General features: G+C 46.4%; 1 protein-coding gene across 4 annotated transcripts in view; it reads left to right on the top strand.

Moving 5' to 3' along the window:
* Positions 1 to 15,605, top strand: part of ST7 (suppression of tumorigenicity 7) — a 135,585-nt gene that overhangs the window by 28,902 nt on the left and 91,078 nt on the right. The window contains exon 1 of one of the 4 annotated variants that reach the window (XM_042815674.1): positions 12,667 to 12,703. The exons of the other annotated variants lie outside the window; for them this stretch is intronic. Within the exon in view, the coding sequence (XP_042671608.1) occupies positions 12,682 to 12,703 (22 nt within the window). The 5' untranslated portion in view covers positions 12,667 to 12,681. Of the gene's footprint in view, positions 1 to 12,666; positions 12,704 to 15,605 lie in introns of those variants that run through there. 4 annotated transcript variants of the gene reach the window in all.

Here is a 15,605-nt window from a genome sequence, read left to right as displayed (position 1 = left end):
GGGTGGATTTGGCTGGATGTGGCAATCCATAGGGGATAGCCATTTCCCCTTGCCAATGGAATTTGGGGTGTGCTGTGGGATTCAAACAAGGACAGGGGAGCAGCATTGTGTCTGTGCCAGCAAATAGGGCTGACTGAGTGCTGGAGTGACTGCAGGCTCTTGGGCGGGGGAGGTGGGCTTTGAGGTGTACAAGGACGTCATGGAGTGATCTTGGGTGAGTGAAGGGGCTTGATCAAGGTTCTCTAGACCTTGAGTGCATGTGCCCCTTCCCTTGAATTATCACTGGTTCCTTCCCTTGGCCAGAGAAAATGTGTCTGGACTAGAAATCAGTGAGGAGTAAGAGTGAGAGGAGGAAAACTTTTGCAAAGCGTCGCTCATGCCTGTGGAAAGGACCGGTGCTCACCATATGGGAGAGCTGACATGTATTGCTGCAGAAGTGCACTGTGGTTTGGCATTTGACAACCCAGCTCCTTCTGGTAGGGTGTGAACCTTTCAGATAGTATTGGCAATGTGGGGAAGCCCTTACCAGGGCTGGCAGCTGTAGGTGTAGGAGATGGTGGGAGGCTCACAGTGCTCTGCTGGCTACCTCTTCTGATTTGCTGTGCAGGATGTAGGAAGGGTGTGAGAGGTGTGGGATAGAAGCTGAAGGAGAAATGGTTTCTTTGTGAGAGTAGGAGCAATTAAATGAGAGTTGGAAAGGGTAAAAGCCATGCTACCAGTTTGAAGCCAGCAAATTCATTGCAAAACCCATTCATAAATAAAAAGGCAAAAGAGTTAGAATGAGTGAAAAGTGCCCTGTGCGCTCTCCTTCTATGATGAGAATTCAAAGACTGCACTAGATCACCTTTGTGGGGCCTTTGTTGTTAAACAGCATCTTTAAAACTAGAGAATCTTCAGTTTCTTTTCATGCTTTTCTCAGAAATTACTTCAGCCATCTTTGAACTGAAAAATGGTGTTCTATATTTCTTACAAGAACTATCTTAAAGGAATATCTTACGTCTGTAATCTGTTGATAACCAAGGATTATTTTATCCAAGGACTGAGCTCTGACTGTTTGGAGAACATTAGAACTGTTGGTGTGGGGGCACAGAAGTGACCAAAGGCCATACATTTAGCTAGATAGATCATGACCACATCATTTGCTGCAGTAATAGTATTCTACCAAAAGGTCGAGATATGCCTCCTATAAAGACGTGGTTTTGCACTGGAATAAATGGGAATTCCATGACCTCCGGGGTTGGTAGAGGTGGCAGATTGCTGTGAGTCACTGGTAACTGTGCTCTATTAAACATGCATGTATGGGCAGTCAGTGGCTGTGTGGGGTTCCCAGATCCGTCCCCAGGCAGTGGGGCTCCCCACATGCTACTCTGGAGGGAGAGTACCCAAAGGTGGCTGTGAGGAGCCTGTGAGAGCGTGGCTGCTGGTTGTGAACTAACAGTCCTTGGGTTACAGCCATGTGCTGCCAAAGTGCATTGTGAACGAGTTCTAGTAGAGATTGATTTGGGGAACTTCTTGTGCTAAGAAATGCAGAAAATCATAGTTGGCTGCTGCAGAAACAATGAAACTGTGGCTCATTACCGCCAGCAGAAGTATGGAATCATTTGATTGAGAAAGAAAATTAAACAATGGGGTTTTCCATGTAGAGCCTGAGCTAAAGTTGATGTATCTGAAAGAGGATGAAGTTTTGTTTGTTGCCGACAGTATGTTAATTTGTTAACTGTATGTTAATCTGTTGACTGGAGGAAAAAAACACAAAGATTGGATTGAGAAGGTCCTGTTTTCCTCGGTGGTCAGTCATGCCTCAAATCAAAGCCTCAGTTGCCTCTTTCTGATTTTCAGCAAAGGCAAATAGCCAGGGAGCCAAGCTTGGCCACGGCTGGGTGGGTGGGATAAGGACTGACTTGTGTTTTGGCTTGAATTGGCACAGCTGTCTTGCTCTTGTTTCAGCCTCTCGTAGAAAGTGATTTACCACTTCACCAAGACTTTCTGTAAGAGAACTGTCCACAATATCCATCACCTGGCCCTGCAGGTTTTATTTGATTAGTTTTTCCTTTGTGTTTACTGCTGGCTGTTGTGAACTAGTGAATCACTCTATTTTAAGTAGTCAGTAATAAGGAAAAACATGAATGATTAAAAAGGCACATTTCAAAGGAAATAGATGTTTTAACTCTAGCTTGTTAACCAGGAAATTGCCCTTCAGAAAGCTCCTGCCCTGAAGACATCTCCTGGCTCTAACTTACACTGCATGTAAATCAACACTGTGGCTGAGCTGAGCTCTTAGCATGGCTCTTGCAAGTAAAATGTTCCAGTTCCCTTTTGGCTTCCACAGTGAGTGTGCAGCACATGTCTGTCTGGAGCAACCTGACGTGCGTCAGCATGGGCAGTTATCAAAGTACATAAGTACATTTCAACAAGCGGTGCTATGCAGCTCTCTTATTATTAGTTTTTTTTCCATCTTCTGTGTTGTTTTAAAGCAAAGCAAAGTTACTGACATTTGCTTCATGACAATGAAAGTTGGTGAAGGGTTAGTTTGCCAATGAAATACAAATTCACATATGCATTCCTTTCATTTGCATTGGTAATGCAGAGCAGAACTTGAACAAAGTGAACTATTTTTCATAGAAAATATGTTGCAAAAAGAATTGCTCTGGCAAGAAGCACTTATTGTATACAATGAAAGCAATGTTCCAGAAGAGCCTTAACTCCCTCTGCACAGACATGCAAAAGGTATTTGGAATAAGGGGCATGTTGAGGACATGATTAAGACATAGTTGGTCTTTCCACTGAGGTCTTTTCTTGGGACTGGCACCACATGCCAGAGGAAGCTGTATGCTCATAATTGGACGTTGGATATCATATATCCTTATTAAAGCACTCAGCCATTTGCTTTTCGCTGCCTATAATGTGTTCAGAAAGTTATCCTTTTGTTTCAGTTTCAATCAAGCAGATAATTAGCAACAAGAAGAGTAATAAAGCCTGTAAGTCTGTTTTTACTGGTTTATAAGCAGATGTGAGAGCAGGGAGGAGGCCATACTGGACCTCATTCATCCAATCCGCAGTATTTCCAGTGATGTTTGCTGCGAGCTGAAGAAAGCTACAGTAGTCCATGTAAATAATTTAAAAATACATTTTCTTCCAGCCCTCTTGAGAGTTTTCAGAAGCTATGTGCACAGGATATATTTCTCATGCTGTTTCTCTTAAATGTAAAAGCAGGGAACATGCAAGCCCTGCCCTGCAGGTGCCTGCTGGGCCCCGTGGGGCGGCCCCAGTGGTGGGAGCCAACCAACCTCAGTCCTGGTGCAGGGACAGATCATTCTTTCTGCTTGGGGATTTGTTTTGGCCGACAACCAGAGTGTGTTCTACTGAGCATAAGTGGTGTCAAACGCTACTTGCCTATAGTGTAAACAGGGCCAGAGGCTGAAGTGGGTAAATAATACTGACTGACAGCACACAGTGCTAAGAAGAGCCAACAGTGATCTGAAGACTGATCTGCTATATGGAGAATTGAGGCAGTGATGTACTCACCCTACAGCTGGGCGGGGGGAAGGACATGTGGTATGCGCATGCTCTGCTACTGAAGCACTTGTATCTGGTTTGACAACTGATTAGGTAAGCTGAGTAAATAAATCCAGTATGTGAAAAGGGCTACAAAGCCATCAGCTTGAAAGGAATGTGTCTCTGTGCTTTAACTTGCAGAAGGAGGAATGTCTGATTGCAGGGAGACTGCTCTTCGGTGAAGTGACTGTTGCTGATTTTATCTTCATTGTGTATCTGCAAAGGCTGTGCTCGCATGGACTTCCTGCTTCAGCTGATAAAGCTGATAAACTCTCCTTGCCACCTATTACCGGGCACAGGCCCTTGAATCTTTCATGATGCCGAAGCCAGAGAATATACTTGGCACAGTGCTTCTAAGTGTCAAGATACTGTTAAATCAATGGCGTCATGGATATTATGCGGCTGAACACAGCAGAAGGTGTCTTTCTCAGTTTAATACCTGCTCTTTGGGTGACTTGGTCGTGCTGAAGGCTGGGACCAGGTTTCAGGAACCTTGCACCAACAGCAAATGGCACAGCAAAGGCCTGGCAGGGAGCTGCAGGCTCACTGGACCTGCACAGTGCAGTCTGCTCATGGGGATGCCCACAGTTTGTTTAGAAACTTGAATATGGTTAATGTCTGGTCATTTAGCTGCTGCTAAATTGCCATGCTGCTAATTATCACACCCATTTAGAGTCCTGCTTCTACCACGATGTTTATGTATCAGACCGTCACTGGGCAGTAGTTACTAAGGTTTCTCAGTATTTTGGCAACAGGGTCTTTTTGCTGAGGGAACCCTCTGAGCTAAGAGGTGCTGCGAACTCCTCATGAAGGCAGTCCTTGCAAAGGCAAGCTCCCACGTGAAGCAGGATTTGGGAGCTTCTGCAGTTTTCCTTCATGACTGGTGTCTGGCAGGAAGGGTGCTGGTGCAGCTGGATCTGCCACGAGGAAGGCAGGTAGCACCATTCTCTCCAATGTTATTTTCCTCTACCTATATAGGAAAGCCTTCTGTTACCATGACTAAATGCCTGACATTTTCTCTAGTGCTTTTTTGTTGATGAGAACATTTCCAAGGTGTTCATCAAGTTTAAGAGCCTACTTTCCCTCAAAACTGGTGGGACAACGCTTAAGCACTATGGGGGAAGATTCTTCATCTGATGTGTGCTCCTCAGGTTGACACTTATCCAGAAAAGTCTTTTTTAGTTTGGAGAATTCTGTCTTTCCAGGAAGGTTTTTACCATTCTGCTGTTGAGTGTAAATCAAAAGAGGCTGCTGCGGCGAGGTCCAGGCCTGGAGCCTGCAGTCTGTGTGAGGTGGACATCTGGGCTGCAGCAGTGTGTGCAAATGGGATTTCTAAAGCAGCTGCTTTGACTGTTTGATCGGCTCCTACAAGAGGCTCCTCTTCCTCAAGAAAACCTCAGTTTATTGAGTTATTCAAGCATGTACCTATCTGCTAGACTCGCAGTGCCTGGAAACTGACTGGAATTCATGGAACCAGAGGCTGTGACGCTACCAAAATCTTGTGCCTTGGGAAAACCAAAATCCTTAAATGCCTGGAGGTTCACCCAGCGGCACTGATGGAGCTTGCTTTCCAGTGGATTTTGTTTCCTAACTGACCGTACAATGCATTATATTTAGGGCTGCAGTGTCAGTTTAGCCAACATAATGCACGCAGATATCCACGTAGGAAAACAAGAATAAAACTCTGAAGTTACACCGTGAACTCTTCTATGCAAGATACATGCACAACACTCTCTCATGCAGTAGAGACCTCTATAAGTCATCTCCTCCCTACCTAATTACTTGCTGTCACTCAGCACCCAGGACGCTTGGTTTTTCCTGCCCCTCTGCAAAGTGGGGTTGCCGTGGAGAATGCTTCCAGTTATTAAGCAGGGACTTGTGCACACAGACAGCGTGTCCATGTGAATCTTATTTCCTTCAGAAAGCTGTGCTAAATAGCTCACACACCTTCTTCTACTGTCTTGTGGGTATTCCCTTGTAAACTTAGAAGTCCTTCTTAATTTTCCCTGTATGTGCAATTGCTATTTGTAAGGTCAAATCTCACATTTTTCCCATGTTTATTCAGACTGAGAATTAATTTAAATTTAATCTTCCTGTCTCAACAACCAAACTTAGTCCTAGCTGTGAAGTTTTGGCATTAGATCAGTCACCATTATTAATATGGATCATAATGCTGTGTTGGCTGTGTGTACTACTGTTCTAAACCTTCTCTCTGTTTCACTGTTTTTGCATATAAATTAGATATTTTTGTGTTTTCTTTTTCTGGGGCACACGTGTTCTCACTGATACCAGTTTGCATGTGGTTTATTATGAATAGGCCTTAATCCTAATCTCTCATCCCTCAGAGTTGCATTAAAAATGTTGGTTTGTTTATAATCTATTTTTAATTTGTTATCCACCTCTGCTCACTCATACATTTGAAGCTTTTGCACGTACATATGTGCAGTCCTTTGGCATAGATCTGTGGAAATGACCCTAATTTTAGGATGAAAAAACAAAAAATCCCACAAAATATTTCAGGCATTTCCCTCAATGTAGAAAATACACACTCTTCATCTTCATTCTTCTAATATTTTACTACTTTAAAAATGCATATGAATAGCTGTTTAATGAAATGTGTTTGATTTAACCACAGTGCTCACTGGTTGCTTCCTTGGCTTTCAAGCTCTCCTGGCTCATTACAAAAGCTGGTGTGTTCTGCTGGTACATTTTTCAGATACAGCCATGGCCCTGTTTCACCACTCAGTTGAATGTGTTTGGGACAAAACTGGCTCTCAGAATTTAATGAAGTCATGCTCTGTTGAGGCCTGGGACTTGATCTTATTGAAAACTAATGCATTTAATTTAGGTTTGAAATGTTGTTTGCACACAGTGAGCAGGTAGTCCCACTGTGTTGGTAACTGTCTACATATTTTTGGGTATTGTTCTGTGTTTAAAACAAAACCGACCAAACTGAAAACAAAACCAACAAAACTGAGATAAAAAAGAGGTGAGTCATCATCCTGATCTTTTGACAGCATTGCACAGAAGATGAGATATATTCTGCCATTTATTAGATAACACTGCATAATTTTCCAGTCTCGCACTGATTATAGGAAGGGAAGTGGTTGTAGAAAATGGCAGACTGAACCTGTATCATTTATTGTAGGGAGTAGGAGTACCTTTCTACTCTCTTGTTCTCTGTCAGTGGACCCCAGCTATTCAAGTATAGTCCAGGGGCTACTGGAGGAAAATTAGATTTTATTGCCTAGGGTCTCAAGGCTTTATCACCTGCAGAAGATAGGGGCCTAAGATTTGAGATTTCTGTAAGATAGTGACTCTGATGAGGAGCAAACAATGAGCCATGTGAAGAGATGCCTGTCAGGCACCCACAGCTTCAGTCTTACCCTAGCATTAAATGCCTGCGCTGGGCTAATCCTTTCTTTTTTTTCTTCTCTCTCATTTGCAGTATTCTTTACATAAAGCTCTCTGTGTGCAGTGCACTGCCATTTCTTAACTGCCAGAGCTTTGTGTCCATTAGGAGCGTTCCGGAAGAGTGTCCTGGGGGATGCAGAGCACAGGGAGCTTCTCTGCTGATTGCTGAGCTCTTCCCATAAAAAACAGATTGCAATAATCATGTAAAGAGCAGCGCTGAAGCTAAGGGGTTTTTTTTAGAATTAAAGTTGAAAAATACTACAGTAATCTGACAGCGCTCTATTATGGCTCATTTCATATCTCTTTTCAAAAATGAAACCTATCAGTTGGACTTTCTATCTCAGATTATGACCAACACAGACGTAAGAACATTTTTGGTGGAAAAATGAAATATGTATTCTTCACTTCTTCTTGTCATTTGTGTGTGTGCATGCTCCAAAAACTTAGTCTTTGAGGCATTAGTTGGCTAAAATTGCTGCAGAAAAAGAATTATGTGAAATGGGGTTGCATAAACACGATACGGACTATTCAGAAATATCTGAAAAACCAGTGCAAGAGCAAAAAATAATAAAAACAGTCCTGTAGTCAGGAAGCCGTTCTGGTCTAAATTCTGCTTTGTATGTTAATCAGTTTAGAGACCTTGGCATTTCTTTCTCTGCCAGCTCACTCCTTCCTCTCTGTGCCAGTGAAATAAGGGAACTGAGGGAATGGCTCAGATATCCAGGGATATTTTCCACCGTGCTGCTGGCCCAGCTTCTGCGCAGTCGGCTGCTGGTGTGATCTTGCCTCTTGGGAACCAGGCACCTCCGCTCTCAGTTGCTGACCTGGGCAGTGGGAGAGTTCCTCTGTTTCCTAAAATGACGAATATCGGATGTTTCTTCACAGTGAAATTGTACCGGTAATGAAGATCCTCCCCAGTATGCTCCTGAATTATTCACCAGATATGTTTACTGCAGCTAATGAAGTGCCAGAAAAGTTGAGCAAAATAAGGCCATAGAAACTCTGAAGTCACCTGCAGCTCAGTGATGTGTGCTGTCATTGTTGTCCGTTATTCTCCATAGCCTGGAAAACACCCTTGCAGTATTTTGTTGGTGTATCAGGCTTACATGGCAAGGTGTTGGTAGCAGTGCAGTGCCCCATGCCACAGCAGAGCAGAGCAGCTTCAGCTGCTCCGACAGGGCCCAGCGCTGCCAGAGAACAACTGCTGCACAGCTGGGAGAGAGGGGGGAGAAACCAAAGAGCAGCGGCCCTGTGGGCACTGAGCTTAGGGCAGGAGGGGGGCAGGAGGTGCTCCAGCAGCTCCATGCAGCCCAAGAGGGGCCCACAGAGGAGCAGGCTGTCCCCTGGGTGGTGTGGCAGTGCATGCAGCTTGGAGGAGGTATGGATGTGGATACCCCCACAGATGGGGGACCTGTGTGGAGCTGCCTGCAGGGTGAGCTCCATGGTGTGGAGCTGCATCGGAGCGGTCCTGGGACCTATAGGAAGGCCATACTGGATCAGCCGAGGAAGGACAGAAATGGGCAAACATGAGGTGCTATGGACTGACTGCAGCCCACTCTGGGGGAGGTGGTAGAAGAGGATAGATGGGAGAAGGCGTTTTTAGATTGCTGTTAGTTCTGACTGGTCTGTTTTGTTATCAGTGGGCCATAAATCACATTCATCTTTCCATACTGAGTCTGTTTTGCCTGTATTGGTTATTGGTAAGTGATTTCCCTGTCCTGATCTCAACCTACGGGTTTTTTTTTCATTGTATTTTCTCCCTCTGTCCATTTAAGAAGGAAAAGAGAGCAGCACGGTAGAACTGAGCTGCTGGTGTGAGGTCGCTACAGTTGGTGTCACACAGATCAATAATTGCTGTCAGCTGCTGCTGGAGGCAGCAAAACCTGCAGAAGCTGGAGGTGATGGGTAGCCTGCCTCTAAATTTAGGAGAGAGCTGACTTTCATAGAGGCAAAATAAGTTCAGTGGTTGCTGGACATACAGATTAATTGCATAATGCCTTAAATTTTGTAACATCCTAAAAAAACTGACAGAGCACGGTAGCTGGAAAGTAAGGCAGAGTTTAACTGACAAACCTTGCTCATCTTTGAGGCCAGTGAAGGTTATGGAGGTGGGTGGGATCTCCCATGCAGAGGTGCAGTGGATTCCTTCTCCTTTCCTGAAGTTTCTCCCATGGAAAATGGGATTAAGCTCAAGAAGAAATGTTTCTCTAGCAACAAGAGAGAGCAAAGGTTTCTATTGTAATGGATCAGAGTAAAGCACGTATGAGTCTATCTCTGTTAGTAGCTTGCACTTCCCTGCCTCCACTCTTCTTAAGAGAAGTGATTCTGAAGCCGAAATTTATGTCCATATAAAATTGACATTTAATTTTTCATCTTCTTTATTAAAAGTCAAGCTATTGTTTAATGTTTAGACTCTCGTATTAACAAAATAGATACTTTCATTCTCTGTAATGTAAATTGAGAAATAAGGAGTATCTGTTCAAAATGTGCTAGTAACTGAGAAGCACATCCCTTTCTCTGGAAAATATGAATGTACAGCAGAGAACTTCGAATATATATTTGCTGCTTTAAATATAGCTAGCTCGCAGAGAAATGTATGGAAGTTATATTGTAAACGAATCAAATGCTTGAACAATGTCTTGTGCATATTGTGAGAAGATCATAACAATGATAATTCTTGCACATTTCCTTTGACATTCTCTGCATGCTAGTTTACATCATCTGAACAGCTGTGTAGGATAGATAGACTTTCTCATAGGAAGAGGTGAAAATTGTTAACCCTTCTTTGCAGAATAAACCAACTGCAAAATCAGGATGGGAAATAGAAATTTTAAATTCTACTAGTCAACTAATCTAACTGTATGGCTGTCATTATATAAAGCAGGAGGTAGTAAAATTAAACCTATTTCGTAAGTGCTCTCGGTAGAGTTGATAAAGAATTTTGGTGCAGGTCTGTCAAGCATTGCTTCCTCCACAATGTAAAGCACTGACCTAGCAAAAGTAATGCTAGTGAACCGTAGTATGATGAATATCTTACCCAGGTGCTGTCGGGGTGGTTTGGGCCTTTCAGCCACGTATGCAGTGAGAACCTGGCAGTGGGCCTGGCTCCCTGACACCTGCATGGCTGTCACTGGCCAGCCCTTAGGTTTTGCACCTTCTTTGGACACAGTGCTGTGGGAAGGTCAGATTTGCTCATCAGAACTAAAATTATCCGTAAGTTAACATTAACACTAGGGGTTTTGTTCCAGTGTTTGGTGTTTAAAGACGCTGGGAGCCTTAGGCATGGCACGTAATAGACATGTTGGCTTTGTGAGCTTACCTTGGTTACTTGAAAGCTGAGCCAGAAGGCTTGCTTCCTCCACACACCACAGCTTTTTGTCAAGCTGTTGCAGTTAAAGGAGGTGTTACTGGCCCTAAGTAGTCAAAATAACTGCTTCAGTTCTGGGAATAGCCAAACTATGGTCCTGTGCCACGGATAGCTTTGTGAGCAGGAATAATTTGGACATGCCTTAATGGTGCTGAGCACCCACACTATGTCTGGAAATGTTAATTGCGATTCAGCAGCCAGGTCATTACTTCAAGTGCCAGGTCGTTACTTCAGGTGTTTAAGAACAGATTGAAGACATCTGGTTAGTCATTGCCTGAGGGTTGATCTGAGTCACCATGCTCAGGTGTCCATCTGTCAGTGGGGAGATGGAGAGTTGCCCATTGCACAGAGTGTTATGAGATGATGTCTCACCCCAGGGTATAGCCTCTCCCATCGCTCTGTTCCAGTTAAATGCTTCCAGAAGCCTGGTAGGACTAAGTGTTTTTGGGGTGTATGCTGCACACACAGAGGCTGTTTGAGGAGCTGAGTGGAGAAACAGCCAAGGAGCAGTCTGTGCCAGCAGAGGTAACCATGAGAAGAGCTCAGAGCACCTTGCCCCCGGCCCTTTGTACAAATACAGCAAGGAGATGGGGCTTGGTAGAGCTTCTTGTTCTCCTTCCTTGCTCCGCTCATGGCCCAGGGCTGTAGGGAGGAGCACACAGCCGTTACTGGGCACTGGGCCCACGCTGCCCTTCCTTGAGAGCAGAGAGGTGCCAGTGAGCTCCTGTGGTTCTGACCTGTGCATTGTTTTCCAGTGCCCTCTTAGGGCAGCATGTCTGCCGATGACTAGCAGTTCCCTGGTGACTTGAATGTGTTGAGATGTTCCAATGGAAGGTGCCTCCAGGGTTAGCTGTTACCCATTCTCCCTGCCTGCTTACCACAGTGACATGGTGCATTCTGCAAAGAGCACAAAAACCCCTGGCAGAGCGGTGGGAGCATTTGGTAACGAGTAAACTGCAAAAGATCAGAAACAGGGGTAGCCTTTCTATAAGTGCCTTGCTTAATGGACTTGCATCTATTTCCTATTTCATGTTGGCCACTGCAGAACTTTTCTGTCTTTGCCGTGGTTATAGCTGCATGTACTTGCTCAGTGAGACTCATTAAGAACTCCTCATTGTGCCCCATCTGGACTCCCGTGCTGAGAGACGACCCCTGGTATCTGCAAGCTTCTGCACATCAGCTTACTGCTTTGCTGCTCCTGCCAGTGCAAGGCATGGAAGTGCCTTTTGTCTGCAGTGGGATTGGAAGGAGTCAGCTGAAGCCTTTGTTTCTACAGTTTAACATTTTGAAATTACCAATATTCAAAAAATATACCAAAAAAAGACACTTGCAGAGGCTAAGAAACACAAAATCTGGATGGCTTAAAGGAATAAAGAAAGAAGTAAAATAGTTCTTTGGTTGCTAGGATGCTTTTTTATCGCTGATAGCAGTGTGATTTGGGGTTTTTTCTTCTTTTAATGTAATTTATTCACTGTGGTTAGAGCAGTGCTACACTGTGTTTTGACAATAGGTTTAAGTAAATGAGATAGCTGGCTAGTGCCACGTGAAGAGGGTTTTTGAAGTGCAGATTGGCTCAGGGTTTTCATTTCTCTTTGAAGGAAAGATAATGAAGAGCATTAGCAATGGCAATTTGTGATTATTGTGTATTGAAAATGCCATAAATGGCATTTACTTGGACATTTGTCCCCGGAATTTACTCTGCATGATGTGTTTGCAAAGAAGCACTTTGCATCTCATGCAGCTGAGCAGAGAAGTGTGAATTGATAGCAGATATTTCAGTTAGAGTTAAAGGCGCAGGTCGGGGGGTTGATCATCGGGGAAGCAGATAGGCGTCTGCTTCTTTGTCTTTTGTATTTGGTGACAAAGGAATCCCCATCTGAATTGCTGCGCTCCATCCGAGCCCCCTCCGAGCCTCTGGTTAGCAGCAGTCAGTCTTTGCAGTGTCCTGACGTCATCCAGTGCATGCATGAGCTATGCTATTGTCTTACCGAGCGCAGGGCTGGGGATTGCAGTATCTGGTGTCCGCTACCTATCTCTGCCCGCCGCTCTCGCGGGAGCGACGCCGGCCTTCCCTTATCTCTTGGATTTAACACAGAGGCTCCTGCCTTCGGCTGCCCGAAGAAGGACCTTCGCTCTGGGGGCACGTAGAGCTATCTGCAGCGTGGAGCAGAGGAGGGGAGAGGAGGAGAGAGGAGAGGAGGGTCTGGCAGCTTGGATAGCTCGGACTGCATTGTCTGCCTTCATGACCCCTGCTGTGTAGCGGTCTCATCCCTGCTCTCATACACTCCCTCTGTCTTCCACTCTTTCTTCTCTCCTTTTTAAAATAGCAGCATCTGGGGCCAGCCATGTTTGGCACTGAATCGTCATGTAAGTAAACGCATCCTGCTTGCATCCTCTTTCTGTTTGCTCACGGCCGGTGGTATTGTTTGCTGTGCGCCGCGGTGCCAGCCTGCTTACAAAGGGACGGGGGATGCAGGAGGGTGGCATCCCCTCCGTGTGGCTGCATCCCGGCTGCGGGCTGCCAGAGCACCGAGGGGGAAAGGCAGCCTCCTTGAAAGTGCTAATTGATAAGCTCATCCTAATTGATAAGCTCATCTGATGGTCTTTGGTTGTGAGCGCTCCGGTGAACGCGCTGCACGGATGGTACATTGAGGGGCTGAGATTGCAGCAGCGTGAGATGGGCTGAAGATGGGAGGGATGGCTTAATCTGACAGAAAAGATGGTCTCGTTGGCTTTGGTTCTGTTTCTGGGAGCAGGGAGGCTGTCTTGGGATCCTTCCTGTGTCTGAAGAATCCAGAATTAAATCAGTTGAGTGGAATGCTAAATACTAGAAGTGGTTCTAAATGTCTAAATGGGTGAAAAATCCAAAAGAATGGCTTCGCTTATTTGTTTTTTTGTTGTCTTTTTTTCCTGATCTCTGTGCTGGAAAATCGTAGCTCAGCTTGCCATCTATCAGCAACACAGACACATGCCTAGGAAAACAAGGAGCTTTTCTTCAGTGGGAGCAGTCAGCTCCCTGCAAAGCTGGCCATGGATGCAGCCCAGGGTTTGGGTGGAAGTGGTGCTGGTGCAGCAGTGGGGGGGACCTGTCTTATCTGTGATTATCTGCAGGCTGAAAAATGCGGCACTGTACTTCATGCCCAAATAACACTGTGCATTGCAAACCGACCCTGGCACGAAGCAGAGCATCTCCCTGCAGGCGGTGGTGCTGCATCCCCACACCGCTGGGCTGGGGCTGCTCTGCAGCTCAGCTGCTGCCAGGCAGCCGTGAGAGCGTGGGGAGCCCTGGGGACCCACTCCTGGTGTGAGGCTGGGCTGGGGATGGGCGGCTGCTCCCTCTGCCATGCTGATCCCGGCCACGGTCGGGCAGAAAAACCTGTGCCTAGTTCCTGTCTGCTTTAGAATGGTTTTTCATGGGTTGCACTAAACATGCTTGAAGCTCTTGGTAGATGGAGCGCGAGCAGAAATGCCCACTGCTGTGGCTGCGCCTGTTGATTTTGTGGCCGTATTGATAGAACACAGCCTGTGTGTATGGGGAGGTGTGTGCCTGTGCACACTGCGTATGAGTGTGCGGTGAAGTACAGCCAGTCCTGCGCCTGCCCTCCTGCAGGCAGCACATGCTGCAAACTTGGGAAGTCAAAAGTACTGGGTGTTCATTTCCATGCTGCTCTCTTGTTTTATGACGTGCACCATTAAATGGTTTGCCTGACACATCTGGATGCAGCCACCAGCGTGCTAACTGCCTGTTTCCATGGCTCCCATGTATATAGATTTAGGTGATGGGAGCTTGTACAGTCACTGTCAGCTTCCTGGGGGTGGTCCATCAGTGTTCATTCACCTCAGGTACAGTGCAGTGCAAGCAGTTGCGGAAGATCTGACCCAGGCTGTGCCCTGCCCTTGTCCAAATGTACCTCTGTGCTCAGCTGGGGCACAGAGCCGGGACCTGGCACCGGAGCGGCTCTGTGCTACTGGCAGTGCCCTGACCACTGCTGCTTGGTCCAGGAACCGGTGGGTTCAGAGAAAGGAAATTGAATGGGAATTCTTCTGATCAAAGTGGGGTCAAACTGAGGGTTTTTTAGCCTCCCCTCTGCTCCTACCTTCATGTTCCTGTTGCCGGATGACCAGTGCAGCCATGTGGTTCTTAATATTTCAGTCCTGCCAGAATGGTGCTGGGTCCACCAGGCAGACTTTCACGGTGCTAAAATGAATTCATAAAATTCAGCTTTCTCTGTTCCTTTAAAATCCTACAGGAGCTGTTTCCACAGCTGTTCAAAGAGCATAAAACGAGCAGATTGCAGTTTGTTCATCCTGCTCGCTTACATATAGTATTTAGGAATTGATTAGGAATTCTGTCTCTCAGTGACACAGATACTTCAAATGTCAAACACTCCACAGTTCTGCTTTTGCTTTTTCCTTCTGACAGCACGAGAAGGGCAGTGTGAAAGCGCAGCCGTGCTTATCACTGCCTGGGTGCTGGGAAAGACAAACATGGGGCACGGTGGTGTGGCGGGGAGCTGGGATGCACCATGCTAGCAGATGCCAGCCCTGCGGCACGCTGCGAGCTGGGAAAGGGCAACGCAGAGCTGTCTGCAGGGAGCTGGGCTGCAGCGCGGCAGCTCCCGTGCGGCCATGCTCAGTGCTTTCCCTCAGTCACGTGCCCTCTTTGTCATCCCCACGGGGAACACGTGTGCTGGAAATCGTTCATCCTTGGTGCTTTTGTCCTGACCTCTTCCACGCAGCACGGTGTCAGGCACAGCAGCTGGGAGAGGCTGGGGTGATGTGGCTCAGCTGGAGCTCTCGGTGCGTTGTAAAGGAATGGGGCAGGCTGTGGTTCGGAGCTCATACAGCTTACGAAGAGGGAGGCTGGTGTGTGGGGCTGCTGTCCTTGGGGAAATGGGCAGCTGAAGGCTGGAGTGGACATACTGGAAAGAATCCATGGAATGGCCACTAAGATGAGGAAGGGACTTGGAGCATCTCCAGTGATGAAGCTGAGAGAGCTGGTTCTGTGCGAGCCAGACTCTTGTCAGTGATGCCCCGTGCCAGGGCAGGAGGCAGCAGGCACAGCCTGGTTCCCTCTGAACACCTGGAAGAAGCACTTTGGTGTGGTGCTGCAGGTGGTGGAGCACTGGCACAGGTTGCCCAGAGGCTGTGCAATCTCCTTGGAGATGTTTAAAGCCTTCCAGTCATGGTTCTGGGCAACCTGTTCTGGGCGTCCCTGTTGGAGCAGGTGTTGGGCCACAGGTCCCTACCAACCTCAGCCATTCTGTGT

This window comes from Centrocercus urophasianus, unplaced genomic scaffold, assembly GCF_019232065.1.
Source record: "Centrocercus urophasianus isolate 14NV4802_14NV808 unplaced genomic scaffold, USGS_Curo_1.0 seq_15, whole genome shotgun sequence".
In the NCBI taxonomy this organism is placed as follows: Eukaryota; Metazoa; Chordata; class Aves; order Galliformes; family Phasianidae; genus Centrocercus; species Centrocercus urophasianus.
Note: the sequence above shows the minus strand (reverse complement) of the source record. Positions and strands in the feature narration are given on the sequence as shown.